This window comes from Quercus lobata, chromosome 4, assembly GCF_001633185.2.
Source record: "Quercus lobata isolate SW786 chromosome 4, ValleyOak3.0 Primary Assembly, whole genome shotgun sequence".
NCBI classification, from domain to species: domain Eukaryota; kingdom Viridiplantae; phylum Streptophyta; class Magnoliopsida; order Fagales; family Fagaceae; genus Quercus; species Quercus lobata.
In genome coordinates this window covers 60,829,640-60,846,651 of record NC_044907.1, presented here as the reverse complement: position 1 = coordinate 60,846,651, position 17,012 = coordinate 60,829,640, and the positions used below count along the sequence as shown (strand labels likewise).

The 17,012-nt window shown below is 33.4% G+C and overlaps 1 protein-coding gene across 1 annotated transcript; it reads left to right on the top strand.

Annotated features, from left to right (window-relative positions):
* The first annotated feature begins 2,083 nt into the window (after window positions 1-2,083).
* Window positions 2,084-5,816, top strand: LOC115983516. The gene is made up of 2 exons (XM_031106225.1): window positions 2,084-2,946; window positions 5,465-5,816. The coding sequence occupies exons 1-2, from the start codon at window positions 2,254-2,256 to the stop codon at window positions 5,624-5,626; spliced, it is 855 nt and encodes a 284-aa protein (XP_030962085.1). The 5' UTR covers window positions 2,084-2,253; the 3' UTR covers window positions 5,627-5,816.
* The last annotated feature ends 11,196 nt before the right edge of the window (window positions 5,817-17,012 follow it).

Sequence of the window (17,012 nt, the reverse complement as noted above, 5' to 3'; positions counted from 1 at the left end):
TTTATTTGCTAAGGTATGAGCAACAACAATACCCTATCTAATAGTATGAGAAGGAAAAACTAAAGAGCTAGCAAAAGATACAATTACCTCATATGATTTCTTGGTTTAAAAAGAAAAAAGAAGACATACTATCATGGTAACATAAGTCTACAAATTATTAAACTCCTATCTAGACCTATATTTTAAGATATTCCGAAAAATATTTTCCCATTTTTAGATGTTTGTTTGTAAGTAAAATGTAGTCAAACTTGTAAAATATTTTCTGTTGACTGTAAAATCCTTTTGTAAAAAGTTGTAAAATGTTTTACCTTTATAAATTTGGAATTTTTTTTTTCAAAAACACATAATGGCTTCCCCTCCCCCTATCTGGTGGCTAGGTCATCAATTTGGTGGCTGGATACACTACTCTAGTGACCAATACCGGCAATCTGATGTCTTGTGACCGGAGACTTTGCTCCAACGACCAGTGTTGATGGTCTAGTGGCCAAAAAAGCTGCATTGATGACCATTTTCAGAGGTTCAATAACAGGAGATGTCTTTTTTTTTTTTTTTACTGGTGTCGGCGGTCTAGTCACTAAAGACATCACTTTGACGGCAATGGTTGGCAATCTGATGGCTGGAGCCACCACTTTGATTGCTGATTCCATTAGTTCGGTTGCTAGAGCTACCATTTCGACTGCCAGTTCTAATAGTCTGGTCACCAAACCTTTGGCACCAGCAACTTAGGTGGCTGAGCCACCAGTTTTGGTGGTTTGCTTAAAAAATTTTATTTGTCATACCAAACACTTGAAAATATTTTATTTTAAAACAAATAGAACATTTGTTTCTTTTAGATGTTGCATTGTACATGTGACTACCACCCACTTTGATTTTTGGCACCATAATGATTGGCCGAAAAGTAAGGCTATGTTTTATTTTAGACTGCATTATCTATTTAATGCTAATGTTGTGTAGTGGTTTTTTTTTTTTTTTTTTAATTTTATTATTATTATTACAATACCAATTAAAGTCTTAGTCCCAAAATTTTAGGGTCAGTTATGAATCATCAACATATTAATTATATTCTTTGCTTCCATTCTACTATATCCAAAGTCATATTCTTTGTTACTTCCTTAATTGGCATGTTCTTTCTTATTGCTTTTATTGATGTGATTTTTGGTATTCCTCTACCTTTTGTTCTATCCTCAATTTGGATAAACTCACTCTTTCTTATTGGTACATTAGTTGCTTTCCTTCGCACATGATCGAACCATCTTAAACAACTCTTCCTCATCGTTTTGTTATAGAAGCTACCCCTATTTTTAGGAAAATTTTCTCATTTCAAATTCTATCTTTCCATTATTAAAAAAAAAAAAAAAAAAAAAAGAATAAACCATACACAAACTAGAAAACTAAGTGCTTTTTAGGCCAACTTCATATGTATTTTTAATCCATGGCCTCCATCATGGTGACATTAACAAATTCCTTGCATCACAACATATAATTTTAGTCAGAGTAAAAAAAATTTAAAAATGTGAGAAGTTATGAGAAGTAAAGAGTAATTTTTTGACAAACGATGGTATTTAGACTTCTTAAGTGTTTGATTTTTTTTTTTGAGGATAAATGGCAGGTTTTAAGTGTTTGATTATTTCTTTAGATATATGAAGTCCCTTCGACGCACACACTATATTATTACAAGGAAAAATCCTTAAAAATGACCTCAAGATGTTGATAAGAGATTTCGAATCTAAAATCTCACGAATAGCATGAAGCCTTAATAACCACTTGACAATTGCTTTACCCTGATCTTGTCATAACTTGTAAAGGCACCAAGATATATTGTTCTCGTAATCAATTAATATTCATAGATACCTTTAAAAGAACGCTAGAGAGAGAGCATAAATACTTTTTTTGCCTATAAAGAAGTGAGAGAGCATAACAGATGGATAAAAGAATGAAAACTTAGGAGAAAAGAAAATTCCATGGCATTATAGCATATTCCTTACTGAAATGGCAATTTGGTTAAAACAAAATAAAGCAAGGGCTGTTGTCCACCACACATTGGAATGAAATATAAATAATTATATTGGTGGTCAATCACCAATGAAGTTTCTCAACACTTCTTGCAATCACAATCAGCAAAGCATCAACAATCAACATTAAAAAGAAACATAAGCTACTGCTGTCTGCAGTCTTCATGCTTTCCTTTCTGCTTTCTCTCTGAAATGCAGACTGGAGTTATTAAAGCACAGAACCGAGCTCTCTCTCTCTCTCATGGACTCTGTGACAATAAAACCCACACTTATTAGTTCTTTCAGCTTCAACCTCTTGAAGCTAAAACCCCAAACCTACTCCACAACCCTCTCCTTCACCCACTGCAGAAGATTCACCACCTCTTCAATCACTTACTGTTATACAAATACAACTCCTTCAAATCCCAAAAACCAAAATTCCAAGTTCAGTAATCAATCTTTCCCCCCAAATCCCTTCTGGGTAATCTTGCAAAGTATCAAAGTCTTAGCCACTTCACAAACCCAGAAATGGGCATCGTCTGTGCAAGCTTATAGTGATGCAGTTTCAGATAAAACTGGTGGCGGTTATTTACAAAGTGGAGGGCTTGGAGTAGCTTTATTGAGTGTAACTTCGAATGCAAAGGTTCGGATTAGTCCCTTTGTGGCAACGCTAGCTGCCAACCCAACCTTTGTGTCGGGCTTGTTCGCGTGGTTCATGGCGCAATCGATAAAGATTATCTTGAATTTCTTCGTGGAGAGGAAATGGGATTTGAGGATACTGTTTGCTTCGGGAGGAATGCCTTCTTCGCACTCGGCTTTGTGCACGGCTTTGACTACTTCGGTGGCGCTTTGTCATGGTGTAGCGGACTCTCTGTTTCCAGTTTGTTTGGGATTCAGTCTGATTGTTATGTATGATGCAATCGGTGTGAGGCGCCATGCTGGGATGCAAGCTGAGGTGAGAGGAAAGAACATAAGGATACGTTTGTTAACAGCTTTTTGCTTTCTATTTTCAAAAACGTGTTTTCAAAATTTTGTTTTCGGGAATATAAAGAAAAAATAATTTATTTATTTATTTATTTTTGAAATAAAAATAGTTGAAATTAAAAAAAAAAATAGTTTTTTAAGAATAAAATAAAAAATACTAAAATATGCAGGAAAACAGAATTATTAAATTAAATGCATATTTTTATAAAGGGTAACAGCCTTTTTGTATGGATTCAGTTTTTATTTTATTTTATTATTTATTATTTATTTTGAGTTACCAAATATTATTTTAATCTCAAAAATAGAAAATTGTATTTGAAATCAGAAAATAACTGGAAACCAAATATACCCTGGGAAGTGAGTTTTTGTTTTCACTTTCTGTTGTCTGAACAATATGGCTGCATTTTTATTATTAAAAGAAATAAACAACAAACATCCGAGCCTTAGTTAGTCCCAAATTTTTGGTATCCTCTATAAATTATTAGTCATGGGTATTTATCAAAATGCTATAACAGTCTTGTGACTAAGTAATGAACATTACATGCAAAAAGGGGATTAAATGGGCAACAGATTGGTTAAGGACTTCATTTGAAAATTTGAGATTTGTAATTCGGTCAAAGCTAATGCGAGGGTTATAATTTAAATGAAATCCAGTGCGAGTTACTCAAATGGAGTAATGAATTAATCATATCTTCACAGGCATAGGATACAAGAAACTACCTCTACTACTACTAAAACTGTGTGTCTAGCTCAGTGGAAAAAAGTGTTTGTGATAGTAATGCCAACGCAGTTGGTTAAGATTTTAACTTACATAGTTTAAGCCAAAAATAGATTCAGTTCAATCTGTTTTATCTGTTATAAGTTTGTTGTTATAGTTAGTTGGTCTCAAGAGATGTCCCACTTCTTGTAAACTGACTACTTGTATAAATACTGTTGTAACTCCTTGATGAATTTAATCAATGATAGAACTTCATTTTCATTCCTAGACTTTTCTCTCTTCTGCATAATTTTCTTAGTTCTTTTGTATAACTTTCAAAAAGAACTCTTTTGTGTCTAGTCTTCTAGATGCAGTTAGTTTTAAGTATATTTTATAGAAGATAAAGCCAATGTTCTCCTCTCAAACTACTGAGACCAACTAAAAAATGCAGAGCTTGTTGAATAGCCTGGTTTGCTCTATCAGGTCAAATGTTTTATTAGGCAATCTTAAAAAGGTACTACCGCATGTCTCAACATAACAATTGAATGATGACCCAGCAATACTTAATCCTGCCGAAGCTGTAATAAGAGCCTTGGGTGTATTAGTGAGCTATAATCTCATATTTTGGGGCCTATATGAACTTACTAATATTATTTTCATTGTGGATGCTTCTAACCCACCACGAGCCATTTCAATTCTCTGCATCTGCTGATGAAGTTCCCATTGTAGTTTACGTTTTCAGTTCACATTTCTTAAGTTTAAGTACTAATTTTAAATTTTGAGAATCCACTCATTATCATATACTTGTGCTGCTGTTATTAAAAAATTGTTTGTGAAGATTTAGATGATTTATTTATGTGGCAGTTATTTCTTGTAGTCTAAAATAAATAGTTAAATATGAGTATTATGTAGCTGGAGAGCTCAATGATGTGTAAATTTGCAAATTTGATATCTTAGAGAACAAGGCCCAAATTTAAATAGGCCTATATTGCCGTTTGGCTAGACTCACAACTTGTTTCTTCTTCTCAGTGCGTGTTTGTATGTTCTTACTCTCAGTGTGTGTCTATATATATATGAACACACACTGATAGTAAGAAAACCAGTTGTGGAGTCTAGCCCTACAGCAATGGATATATATTTTGTGGATCACAGTCCTTTAGTCTGGTTTCGTCTTAGTTCTTGGAAGCAGTTCTGTTGGAGTTGGCTTGATGAAGAAACTTTAACCCCCAATTTTGTAAGAATTAGATATCAATCTAATTGATAGATGGTATTTGTTTCTTATGAAATCCCCGTTCCCTTAGATACATGGTAATAGGTTGATTTGCTTGTTGATGTCGCATTGATTTTGAGGATCTTGACTTTAATTCTACCATAGAAATATGGGATCTTTGGTTAAGCCTCTTGTCTTGAGGCTTATCTGTTTGGCACAACTTATTTTACAAAAAAATGAGGCTTTAAAGAGTTGTGTTTTGAAAATTACCGTTTTAGACCACCCTACCAAACAGGGCAGTTCACTATAGATGTTCAAACATCATAGCTTAGAATGGCAGCTTCAGTAAGTCCAATCTAGGTTATTGCCTGAGAGTTCATTTTTCATCACTGTGACTTACAGTGACTATTATAATTTTCTTTGTTATAGTGACTTATGGTTACTTGGCCTGGATAATGGTCTTTCTCTCTCATACTGGATACTTATATTCCTTTTTTTTTTTTTTTTCTTTAGACCTGATATTCGATTTTCTGTTATGTACTTCTTGATTTCTAGTGAATTAATATGACTGCTGCAATACAGGTGCTTAATATGATTGTTGAGGACTTGTTTCAAGGGCATCCTATCAGCCAAAGAAAGTTGAAGGAACTTCTCGGCCACACTCCGTCACAGGTCCTTGCTGGAGCTCTGCTTGGCATTGTAGTAGCATGTATCTGTTCCCAGGCTCCCTTGGTTCCAACCTAAAGTGCTTCTGCATTCCGCAGGAAATTTTGGTCAGATTGTGTTGTTCACAATTTACAATGTTTGACGCGCCATGATTCATTTGTATGACCTGCAGGGTTAATTGTGTTTAATTGTGATGGACATTCAATTTATGAAAACTCAAATGTGAAGATAGAAATGTATTCTTCCTGGAGCCAAGATTATTTCTCGATTTCCTGTTTCTCAACTCAATCATCCCACTCTTGCTGATTCATGGTAAATGATCGTAGGAAGGTTTAAAAAATGCAGAGTTGAACTTAGCTCTAACATCTTAATTTATCGTGAAAATAGCAAATTCAAGAAACTCAAAGCCTCTTTATTGTTGTCCTGATTTGTTCTATAAAAAAAGGGGGTTAACTTTGATAATTTCATGAAGAAAATATTTCTAGAACTAAGCTATTAAGAGCATCTCCAGCAAATTCTTTAAATTTTTGTACTGTTTAAAGAATGAACAGTAACTTTTACCTTTTATCTATCTATTTTTTTAAATACACTTTTCAATAAATTCTCTATTTTATTTAAATATTATTTATTCATTTATTATTTATTCTTTTTTTAGCAATTACACATCTTCCATCATTTTTTTATTCTCCACCTGATTATTATGATAGAAAAAAAAAACTTTTGAAGAATGAACAGTAGCCCATCAAACTTGATGTACTGCCATTCACGAGCCAAAATTTTTTTTGATATAAAGAACCATTGGAGAGTGTTTTTATGGTCTTATTCTCTATTATAGAGAATTTTATGCTTTTGTCCACATAGTTGGAGATGATATATGAGGAAGAGGTTAGTTGGGTTGGCTATTCTTTAATAAAAAGTTAATCCGTTATTTATCAAAAAAGAAAAAGAAAAAAAGTAGAGAGGAATAGAAAACGAAGGAAAAGAAAGAGATCTGGAGAGAAAAGAGAAAGCAAGTGGGGTATTAGATAAAACTCATATATTCTTGCATAATGATTATCATACCCATTGTGATTAACTGGTTCCATAAATCGTGAATCGCACTTGTGTAACAGCCTAGTAATAGAATTTCATATTTTGGAGGGAAAGCATAACAACCGTTAAATACATAAAACGCTGTCGTTGTGTATGCTCTGTTGAAATCAATGTTATTAATTTTGTTTCGTTTCGTTCCGGCATGCAATCCGGTACAGTAATACCATCCGTTCCACCTCGGTTTAGATCCCAGTCAGTTTCAGAACATTCCAGCCATTCTGTAGAATTCCGGTCAATTTCAGCCGAAATGTAAATTTCGGCCGGTATCAAATTTTGGCTTAAAAATAAAATAAAAAATAAAAAACTACAAACCCATCAATCTCAGGTCTCCACCACGTCGCCGGCCGCCATTTTCCTGAATGAACCCCAGCGTCCCATCCCACTTCTTCTTCTTCTTCTTCTTCTTCTTCTTTACCTTCTTCTCCTTCACCGTTTCGCATCACTGGTGAGTGGGACTGGTCTTTTGCTTTTTACTTCTTTTATTTTCTACTGTCTTGACTTTTGAGTGTCCTGATGTTTCTAGAGTCCAGTCCTGTCCTCTTTTTTTGATTTTAAATTTCAACTTTTACTGATCCCATCACGTGATTAACTTTGAACATGACAAAGAAAGTTTTAAAAAAATCCAAAAGCATATGTCAGTCAGACAACGGTATTATTTTTATTTTCTCCATAGTATACAATGGTATATATTAATATTTATCTATTTTAGAAAAAAAAATTATTATTTTTATAATATTTTCACAATAATTATACAACAATTTATAAGTGATAGGTTATTATTGATAGTTACTGGTAAGTAAAAAAATAATTTCAATTGTGATTTTAAATTAAAACTAATAATAGTAAACACTTATAATTTATTGTAAAAATATGGTAGACATACTGCTCCTATTATTATTATGGTTTTAAGATTCATATACTAATTAAAATATTAAGAACTTTTGTGAATGCATGCTTGGACTTTCACATTTATTGTATTTTTTTACCATGATCCAAAATGTGAATTTTATTTTGTAGAAAATTATAAATAAATATTTTTTAATTTTACTTTATTTAATTAAAAAAAAAAAACTAATTCAATTCATTATTTTATATAATAGTGATACTCCTTTAAATTGAAACTTTTGTGTTGTATAAACAGAGGATTCTAGCATTTTACCCCTAATTTTGAAAAAAATTAGCAACATGCCCCTGCTTGCAAACTATATAGGAGCGTGCCCCTGTTTCGATACTCGATTATCCTAAAATCGAGTTCAATTAAATACTCGATTTGTAGAAAATCGAGTTATGCCCGATCAAACTTAAAAAAAATATAAAAAAAAAAAAAATTTCCATGGAACTCGAGTTCCAGGAAATCGAGTTCTATGCAAAAAAAAATTTTATAAGTGTGATTGCTCTATATTCAGGGAGCCCTATAGTGGCGTTTTTAAGCCCTATAGTGACGTTTTAAAGCCCTATAGCGACGTTTTCCTGCAAATATTTTTAGAAGTGTGATTGGCTCATATTCACGGTACCCTATAGTGGCGTTTTTAAGCCCTATAGTGACGTTTTAAGGCCCTATAGCGGCGTTTTTCTGCAAAATTTTTTGTAAGTGTAATCTCTTTGTTCTGGGTGCCTTATAGTGATTTTTTAGGCCCTATAGTGACGTTTTTAAGTCCTATAGTGACGTTTTAGAGCCCTATAGCGGCGTTTTCCTGCAAAAAATTTTTATAAGTCCCCATACCAAGTTCAAGGGGCCCTATAGTGGCGTTTTTAAGCCCTATAGTGACGTTTTAAAGCCCTATGGCGGCGTTTTGGAAATCGATTTCCCTAAAATCGAGTTCTATGCTTTTTTTTTTTTTTTTTTTTTTTTTTTAGTTTTATTTGAAATAACTCGATTTTCTACGAATCGAGTATTTTAATGAAACTCGATTTTAAAGTAATCGAGTATCGAAACAGGGGCATATCCCTATATAGTTTCGAAAAAGGGACATATTGCTAATTTTTTTCAAAATTAAGGGCAAAAGGCTAGAATCTCCGTATAAACATGTATGTGTCTATATATATATATATATGGACACACACACACACACACATATTTGTTATTTTAGGAACCCTGAAACACCCTAAAATGGTACGCCAAAATAGATCAGTACCGAAATATTCCGTTCCACTAGACAAAACGAAACGGAATCCGAAACAGAATTAATAACATTAGTTGAAATGATGTGTGTGGTTTAGTGATCACGTGTGCACGTGCTTGAGCTTGTTTAAGAGAGTTAGGAATGACAACGCGTCGGGTTCGGACCGGGTTTCTTCATGCCTGAACCCGACTTGCGGGTTTGTCCCAAAAACTCGAACCCGCCTCGTCTAATAAACGGGTTTTTTTTTCTATGCCTCAAACCTGCCTCGTTGAGCCCCTTGGACCTGGCCCAGCCCATGCCACTTTAGGGCCCAATCTGTGGCCCAATAAAAAAAAAAAAAATTTGTCTGAAGCCCTAAACTTCCATAAACCTAGATCAAAAATCCCAAAAAAAAAAAAAAAAAACCCCAAGTTCATCAATCTAGATTAGAAACCCCCCCCCCCCCAAAAAAAAACCCCAAGACGCCAAGATCGTGGTCATTAACCTAGATCAGACTCGAGTTTGAAGCTGCTATGGCCATGTCTAGTGCGACTCTTGCTGTTACGGCTTCTGCTTCCTCTGAAAAAAGCAATAATGCATCGGCATCTTCGACTATGGTATCTTTATCACAGAATAACTAGCAACTTGTGTCTTATGAGGATTCTGAGGGTGTGTTGTCGCATACATCTCCAGCTTCTATCCTTGAATTGGAGACCTCTGCGTCCAATACCAAAGGGAATGCAACTGACTTGATCACTGATGAGTGTGTTGAGGTCACTACTGCCAAGATTAGTTTGGTAGAGCTTCAGATACCTAACGATTTGGGTCTAATGGCGGAGCTTTGATGGTTACAACGGCTTGAGGAGTTGAGGGCTAGAGATTTCAGAAAGGGAGGGTGGCGGCTTAGAGATATAGAGATGAGAGAGGCGGGCTATGTGGGTTGAAATGAAATGAGGATGAGGAATATAAATTTTAGGGTTTATAACAATATATATATATATATATAGGAGGGTATTTCAGGAATTATAAATTATATATATAACCAGGTCGGGTCGAGTCCGGGTTCAAACCAAGTTTTTACAAAAACCTGGACCTGACCTGGACTCGGTTTGGGTTTTTTTTTTTAAAAAAAAAAACTTAAACCCTACCCTATTCCTTATCGAACTGGGTAAAACCCGGTCCATTAGGGTCGGGCCAAGCCAGATACTCGCGGGTCGAGTAGAAATTGCCATCCCTAAAGAGAGTGCATGTCCTTAGTTCTAAAAAACACAGTTTTGAGCCAGCCTCTTGTTAGTCTGTATGTCTTGAAGTTGTTGGACAGATAAAGAAGCAACTGAAGGAGATTGTTCTTGTCGTGGAGTGTCTTCATTTCCTTTCTTTTTATCGTCCTTTGTGGGTATGAAATTGTGTGAGGAGTTAAAAGCATCGCTTGATTCACTAGAGTCTTGTACTTCTTGCTTGTTCATTAGGGTTGCAATTTAAAGGTCCCTATCTTTGAGTGCTTTTGTGAGAAGGACAAACTTTTGCTCCATTGCATCTTTTCCTCTACAGTGGAGGCATTAGCCATCAAAATTGATACAACTTCAAATGATGATGGAGGAGAAAGTGAATTTGTGTGAAAATAGGGAATTTCATCTCTTGGCTTTCCTATGACACACGAGGAATTATGTGAACAACTTCTTGTGAAGGAAGAAAGGGATTTGCCCCTAGACATGAGGTGCTCGAAGGTAGATAACTTATTGTTGATAATCTTCTTGCTTGCAAGAAAATCTAAGGAGATGACCATATGGGCCTTGGCTTCCTCAGTTGATTAAGACTAAAGCTGATTGAGAGCTTTAGATTGCCCACGAGTGATTGGATCATAATAGTTGTTAGTGACAGAAGCACCTAATTTGGTTAAAGTAGTAGTTATTGAAGCTTGAGTTTTCTCACTAGATGCCATTGCAGCTAATAGCAAGGCGATGAATTTTTTTTTTTTTTCTCTAAGGAGAAAGAGATGAAAGGTAAAGATGTCCCACCGGGCTTGCCAAAATTTGTAAACAAAAAATCTCAAGTTTGAAAATCAAAGAATCAAAATATTTTCACAAATATATTTTTGTATTGATGAATTTGTAGGTACAATTTTTTATATTTAGATTCTAATACAATAGAATAAGCCTCTGATTCGATCTCCTTGGAAAAGTCCTCAGTTCAAGTATTGCGTTGAAGTAGTGTTGACTTGAACACAAGATGTCCTCTGCTTGGATTGGAAAGTGGATTGAGTAATTTTGGGAATGGAATTGCGATGAATCTTTAACTACGAGCTTTTAGAAATTCTTCATTTTTTGCGTATTTCGTGTTCTTCATTTTTCAAAGATTTTTAGTGAAAGTTCTTTGGGGCTTTAGAGCTTAAATCCAATGAAGCTTTGATTGATTAGAGTTCTTGAAGTTTTTGAAGGCTTTGAATCATGATTCCAATAAAACTCTAAGACTTGGAATGATGATTTGGATGAATGTTCTTTATATTTGAAGATTTGTGTTAGAAGTTTTTCGAGGCTTTAGAGGCTTGAATCTGTGGGGGCTTTAGAGCTTATTTTCAGCAGAGCTTTAAGACTTCTGAATGTAATGAATGTATATCCTCCATAAGATTGAGGGGAGTCTCTATTTATAGGAGTATAGAGGAGTTTGAAGACACATGATTGACTCTCATTGGTGACACGTGTCATGATTTAAATGCATGGACTTTGTGTCTTGTTCTCCAATGGACACATGTCACTACTTGATGAGCCAAAGTGTTCTAATTTAAAATAACATATGGCAGCTTTTAATTAGATTACTTATGCCATTTTAAATTAAATATAAGCATGTGTCGATGTGTGATTCACCCTTAGGCATTCTTTGTAATTTTGTTTTAGAAATAATTGGAATATTTCCATTTGTCTCTAAATAATGACAATGGAACCATTAAGCAGCATATGGCAACTTGAGGTTGGTTGGAAATTTTCACCATCTACAGATTCCCCAGTCAATCTTGTTCATGCATGCAATCTTTGAGTGTGGTGAGTGAGCAAGTCTTGAAATTTTGATTAAACTGCTTATGTCATTTTAAATTAAATATCAGTATGTGTCAACGTGTGTTTGGCCCTTAGGAATTCTTTGGAAATTTTATTTAGAAACACTTGGAATATTTCCATTGGTTTCTAAATAATGACAATGGAACCACTAAGCAAAATATGACAACTTGTGATTGGTTGAAAGTTTTCACTCTCTACAAATATTTAACAAATGTATTTTTGTATTAATGAATTTGTGAGTACAATTCTCTATAATTAAATTTTATTACAATAGAATAAATCTTCTAATTCAATCTCCATGGAAATGTCTTCAATTCAAGAATTGTTTGATTTGAACACAAATTGTCCTTCACTTTGATTGGGAAACAGATTGAAAGATCTTTGAAGCAAAATTGCGATGAATTTATGACTGTGTGATTGTTAAAAATTCTTTGTTCTTCGCATTCTTTGTGTTCTTTTTTGAAGATTTGTGGTGAAAGTCCCTTGGGTCTTTAGAACTTGAATTAGGTGAAGCTTTGATTACTTAGAGTTCTTGAAATTTTTGAAGGCTTTGGAGCTTGATTTTAGTAAAACTCTTAGACTTGGAAGAATGATTTTGATGAATGTTCTTAATTTCTGAAAATTTGTTGTGGAAGTTCTTCAGGAATTTAGAGACTTGATTTTGTAGAGCTTCACTAATTTGTATTCCCTTGAAGTTTCTTAAGGTTTTTGCAATTCTTGAAAGCTTTGGAGTTTAATTTCGATAGAGCTTCGAGCCATTGAATGTGTTCCCATAAGTGATAAGACTGAGAAGGGTCTCTATTTTTAGGAGTCGTGAGGAGGTTTGAAGACACATGATTTACTCTCATAGATGACATGTGACATATTTTAAATGGAGGAACTTTATATCTTGTTCACTTTATATCTTGTTCTCCACGGGACACTTGTCACTATTTGATTAAGCAAAGTATCTTAATTCAAAATAACACATGAAAGCATTTAGTTAGACTGTTTATGTCATTTTAAATTAAAATATCAACATGTGTCAACATTTGATTGACTCTTAAGTATTCTTTGTAATTTCTATTCAATGACACTAGGAATATTTTTATTGGTCTCTAAATAATGAAAGTGAGACCCAAAAAGTAGCACATGGCATCTTGTAATTAGCTGTTTTGAATGTACTATGTGGACTTAATGATATGACGTGGCAATTTGTGATTGGTTTGAATTTTTCACTCTCTACAATTGTCTTAAAATTGGCTACTAGTGGATTCAAAATGAAAATTCGGCATGAGTATTATGTTTAACCATACAATATTGTTATAAATTAGAAAATAAATTTTTAACTTTATAGTATTTGACATTTCAACCCAGATATTAACAAAATAAATCTATCATGGGAAAGATATATATAATTTAATATAAAATTCAACTCCCACATGAAATAAGTTTTGGGATTAAAATGCCCTAATTAACATAAATTCTAAGACTCAAATATATGACAATATAAAATTAGGTAATACAATATCTTCGAGTAATATTATTACAAAAATTAAAATAAGACAATTTAAAACAAGAGGAACTTAAATTTTACATATAGAAAGTTTAAATTTGGAACTGATCTTGAGACTCCTTCAATTTTATCTGAAACCATAAAACACTAACAATGTTAAACACAGCTCATCAAACAATGATATCCAATGCATAAAAGTCTGTTATAAATGTGGTAACACTAGGTTTGTGTACTGAGTTGCCATCGTAATTAGACAATTATGTGTATATAAGAATTTAGGGGAAAATTAGTAATTGAAATATCATTGTTATCATAATTGAACAATTTCATATCATTCCTTTGCTCTTTAAATTCAAAATTAGGAATGTTATAATATATATTATTGTCCATCACAATCTCTAGTAATTGATTATTCTTGACGAGACACAAAATTCATGCGCTTAGGACAAAATTGTAAAGAGTTTTATTGTAGATTTTTGGTAACAAGTACTTAACTTTTGCATTCTTTCATAATTGCATCGGAAATAATTTGTTACTAAATTTCGCAAACCATCTTGGAAATAATCCAAAAATAAAAATATTTTCTATAGAAATCAATTATACAAACCATCTTGGACACAAGAATATTTCTCAAAATATTCACAATCAATTCAAATGAAGCACATTTTCTCAATTTGTAAAACGATGCAAATTTTCAACCTTTTTGCTCAACTTAAATGGTTATAATTGAGACCTTTCTCTATAGGATTTGGGTTCCTAGTTTATAAAGAAATGTGAGAAATTATATCGTCTTGGATGCATTAGGAATAGCGTCATTTTAGGTCCATGTTCAGGATGAATTTCAAGTGAATGAATTGGATTCAAGAAAATGTATTGGTTGCTTACATATATATTTTTCATGCATATGTGTATTCTATTCCTTAGAAAGATAGATAAATAAAGGAATTTAGAAATTATTTACCATATCACCAATTGGAGCTACGTCTTGGACTTTTTTATGTACGACACATCTCAATGTATTTTGATCTGAAGGTCATACCATTTATGTAAGCAATTTCCAGCATCAAATATATTTTCCCCATGCTTTTCAATGCACAATATATAGGGACAAAATGGGCTTTTGCCCTTTTCGAGCAAATTAATTAGTTTTATACCCTCTTTCCCAAACTAAGTAGGGAAATGCCGCTCTTTTAAAACTCGATTTATGATAAATCGAGTTAGACCCTATACTGGCGTTTTAAGGAGCCTATAGTGACCTTTTTTTAACTCGACCTCAATAAAATCGAGTTATAGGTAAAAAAATTGCCTATAACTCGATTTCATTGAAGTCGAGTTAAAAAACGTCACTATAGGCTCATTAAAACGTCACTATAGGGTTTCAGAATTTTTTTTTTTAAAAAAAACTCGATTTATCATAAATTGAGTTTTAAAAAAGGGACATTTCCCTACTTAGTTTGAGAAATGGGATATAAAGCTAATTAATTTGCCCGAAAAGGGCAAAAACCCATTTTGTCCTATAGGCATCTGTAGCCTTCTTATACATTGGGTCGTGTGGATGCATCTTCCGCATGCAATGAATAAAACTCTCAAAAAAAATATTGATTTGGCTAGAGACTGCACATTTAGATTTTCGTTTTGTGCTTCTACCTTTTCTTTAAGGCAAAGAGAAAATTGACTATGTACATTATCAAGTTTAAAAGGACGAGGGAGCGAGATTGGAAGTGAAAAGCGATTGAAAGTGGTAGAGATTGGATCATTTGCATGCACGCCAAGGAGAATACATATAAGGAAAACTATTATCAACGCCATTAATTTGCTAGCCATCAACTTTCTAACAGTTTAAAAGTTTTCTTATCTTGAAGTTAAATTTGGAATAATAGTTTAGAATTAAACTCGCATGCCTTATATAGAGTTGAATGATTAGAAACATTTCAAGTGAAGGATGTAATCTATAAATTTATTTATTCGTAGAATACTTTTGTTTGTTTAAGAATTGTGACTTTTAGATGTATAAGAATTTTTAATTTAACCATTGGCTTCAAGTTTAAGTAATGACTTTTGGTATGATCATAGGGTTTCTTAATATTTTTTATGTTAATATGTGACATTTCTCAAAAGGCAAGCATACTAAGTGCTATTACTTCCAATTGAACATGTGAGACGACATGATCCAATAGTCATAATATATTTTATCAAAACACCTATTTTATATGATTTTGAAGAAGTTATTTGTTCAAAAAGCGTGATAAGCAAGTCATATTAGTGTATATGGCTTTCAAATGATCTTCCTACTTGTTAATTAAAAGACAATATATTATATTCTAATGTTACTATTTGAACAATTAATGTTTTAAGAGGGAAGAAAACTTACAAAGAATGAATGGATTGTTGAAAATTATAATATGACATTTAATTTAAAGATAGTCAAATAAACAAACTCAATAATGTTGAAATATATGACTTTGGATGACAATAACGTAATGTATTCATCAATCTAACTTGCCATTAACCCACCCGGATAGCCAATATAATCATTTTATGAAAAAAGAATGGGTGGATTCACTATTATGTGAAACTCATGGATCTTAAAAATAATTTCCAAAGGATGACTTCCCAATTTCAAGACATTGATGCTATAATCACCATAAGTGTTTTATATCATGGTTTTCAGACCCGGATCGTTCAATGAACCGTAAAAGAATGAGGTTCAAGGTTTTTGAGGCTAGACCGAGATCGAATAGTAATGACATCATAATTAATTTAATAAATATTTAAAATATAAATAAATATATTAAATTAGTACAAAATAGAAAAATTAACTAAAATAGTCCAATTAAAATTATAAATCTATATTTTAACTACGTCTAATATATCCATCTCAAGCCCAAATATGAAATATCTACCCAATAATAATAATAATCATTTTTTTTATAAAAAGAAAATTAAAAGCATCAATTTGTACCTGCACAAGTGGACAAAAAAGGAGAAAATGAATTTAGAGTAACAAACTCTTTCTCTCCCATTGTAGGAGTCCTCTCTCTCGACCTGTTTCGAGTTCCCTTCCTCCCTCCACAAGGGCTCTCCCTCCCACCACAGGCTTTGCTAGATGTGTTCTAATCTCCAAGGGCCTTGCCCACCATCTCAACAAATGGATCAGATAGTGATAGAAGGCCTTCAACACCTTCGCCTCACCGAAGACAAAGAAGAGGATATACCCATCTCAACCATGAACAAATCTAATCTCATGGAGGAATGCACTCTAAGTTTATTTGGTAAACTGCTCTCAGACAAGCAACAAAACCAAAGGGCGCTAAAAAGCACCCTTAGAGCAACATGGAAGATGGGCTTTGAGCTGAGAATAGTGGATGTGGGAAAAGATATCCTACAATTTAAATTTACTTCGGAATACCAAATGGAATGGGTTGAAAGGAATGGCCCTAGAATTTCGACAATAATCTTCTCCTACTGTGTTGATGGAAGAAAGGACTATCAGTTTCGAATTTCTCCTTCACTCACTCCACTTTCTAGGTCCAAGTCTGGGGCCTCCCATTTGAAAACTTATTGGAGGAAGTTGGAAGAGATTTGGGGAATAGCTTGGGCCGCTATATCGAAATAGACAAACACTCATGGCTATCTGAGCAAGCCAAGTTCATGAGAATACGGATAGATCTGCCACTCAACAAACCTCTTCTCAGAAGAGGTAACATCGTCAACCCAGAAAG

Excerpts from the sequence above, each read along its gene's own strand:
- LOC115983516 (XM_031106225.1), top strand. The coding sequence starts at position 2,254 with ATGGACTCTGTGACAATAAAACCCACACTTATTAGTTCTTTCAGCTTC. Across the intron at positions 2,947-5,464 it reads ATGCTGGGATGCAAGCTGAG|GTGCTTAATATGATTGTTGA; the intron begins GTGAGAGGAAAG and ends GCTGCAATACAG.